Source organism: Nicotiana sylvestris, chromosome 8, assembly GCF_000393655.2.
Source record: "Nicotiana sylvestris chromosome 8, ASM39365v2, whole genome shotgun sequence".
Classification (NCBI taxonomy): domain Eukaryota; kingdom Viridiplantae; phylum Streptophyta; class Magnoliopsida; order Solanales; family Solanaceae; genus Nicotiana; species Nicotiana sylvestris.
The window spans coordinates 75,994,692-75,996,056 of NC_091064.1; the positions used below are offsets into that span (position 1 = coordinate 75,994,692).

General features: G+C 43.8%; 1 protein-coding gene across 1 annotated transcript; it reads left to right on the plus strand.

Moving 5' to 3' along the window:
- The first annotated feature begins 459 nt into the window (after positions 1-459).
- LOC138875229 (uncharacterized) lies at positions 460-771 on the plus strand. Its single transcript, XM_070154053.1, has one exon. It carries the CDS (start codon positions 460-462, stop codon positions 769-771), a length of 312 nt encoding a protein of 103 aa, XP_070010154.1.
- Positions 772-1,365: the final 594 nt, after the last annotated feature.

The following is a 1,365-nucleotide window of genomic DNA, read 5'->3' on the forward strand; positions in this document are numbered from 1 at the left end:
GATTGCCACCAGCTTTGGGAATAACTAGCCCGACTACTCAGCAAAGGTCACCTCCGAGAATTCCTCAGCGACCGGGCTAAAAATAAAATCTGGGAAAGAGAGGAGACCAAGAAGAATAAAACAAATGAGCCACAACATGTCGTCCACATGATCTTGGGTGGCATCGATGCCCCACAAGAACCTATGATGAGAATAACAAAAATATCCATCACTAGAGAAAAGTGAACTCGGGGTTACATACCTGAGGATGCTCTCACATTCAGCGACGAGGACATTGAGACCTTGTCTCAGCCTCACAACTATGCACTGGTAATCTCTTTCCTTGTAAATAAATTTCAAATTAAATGTGTACTTGTGGATCCAGGTAGCTCGGCCAACATTATCAGGTCGAGGGTGGTAGAGCAGCTCAGACTGCTTGACCAAATCGTGCCTACCTCTCGAGTCCTCAACTGATTCAATATGGCAAGTGAAACAATAAAAGGGGAAATAACCCTCCCAGTCAACGTGGCCAGCACAACCCAAAATGTCAAATTCCATGTCACCGAAGGAGACATGAGATACAATGCCTTGCTCAGAAGGACATGGATACACTACATGAGAGCACTACCATCAACCCTTCATCAAATGATGAAGTTCCAAACAAAGGATCGAATAAAAACCATGTACGGGGAACAACATGCAGCAAGGGAGATATTCGCAGTAGACGACGTGGCACCGACACCAGTACCTCCACCTTCGAAGGAGCAAAAGGATAAGCAAAAAGTAAAATAACGATAACAAACTACACTCTCAGCAACCCCCAATTGAACAAAACAAAGGACCGTACCGAGTTCTCATAACAAGAGATTGAATCACATCGAGATCCGAAGCACCGTCAACACTAAGTTATGGCCACCTCCCTTTTTCAGTTACATTTTATACTAACCTGAATGTAGGTACCCGAACAAAACGGCCGAAGCGCTTTCCAACTCGAAGGCCTTAGGTTTCAAAAGCATGTGTTGCACTCTTTTCCTTCGACTGGGTTTTTATCCCAAGAAGGGTTTTACCGGCAAGGTTTTTAACGAGGCAACATCTATATGCTACCTAAGGAAGACCCAACAAGTATTCAAGGCTTCTTTTGCAATCAACCTCAAATACTGAGGGGAATCCCCCCGGAAGGTCACCTACTCAGAGAAGCCAAGATGCACTAAATAGGGTCTCGATAGGAAAATAATATACCGGGCCAAACGGTCAAACGAACCGTGTCTGCATAGAACAATCGATCCCAAAACAGCAAAGACATGTATACTTGTACCAAGTAATCAAAGAATACTTCCCAAAAGCATTTTGCGTTTCAAGAAATCTCGATATTTTTTGCTAAGTAAG

Bases quoted from the DNA above. Each gene is read 5' to 3' on its own strand.
- LOC138875229 (XM_070154053.1), top strand. From the start codon at position 460: ATGGCAAGTGAAACAATAAAAGGGGAAATAACCCTCCCAGTCAACGTG.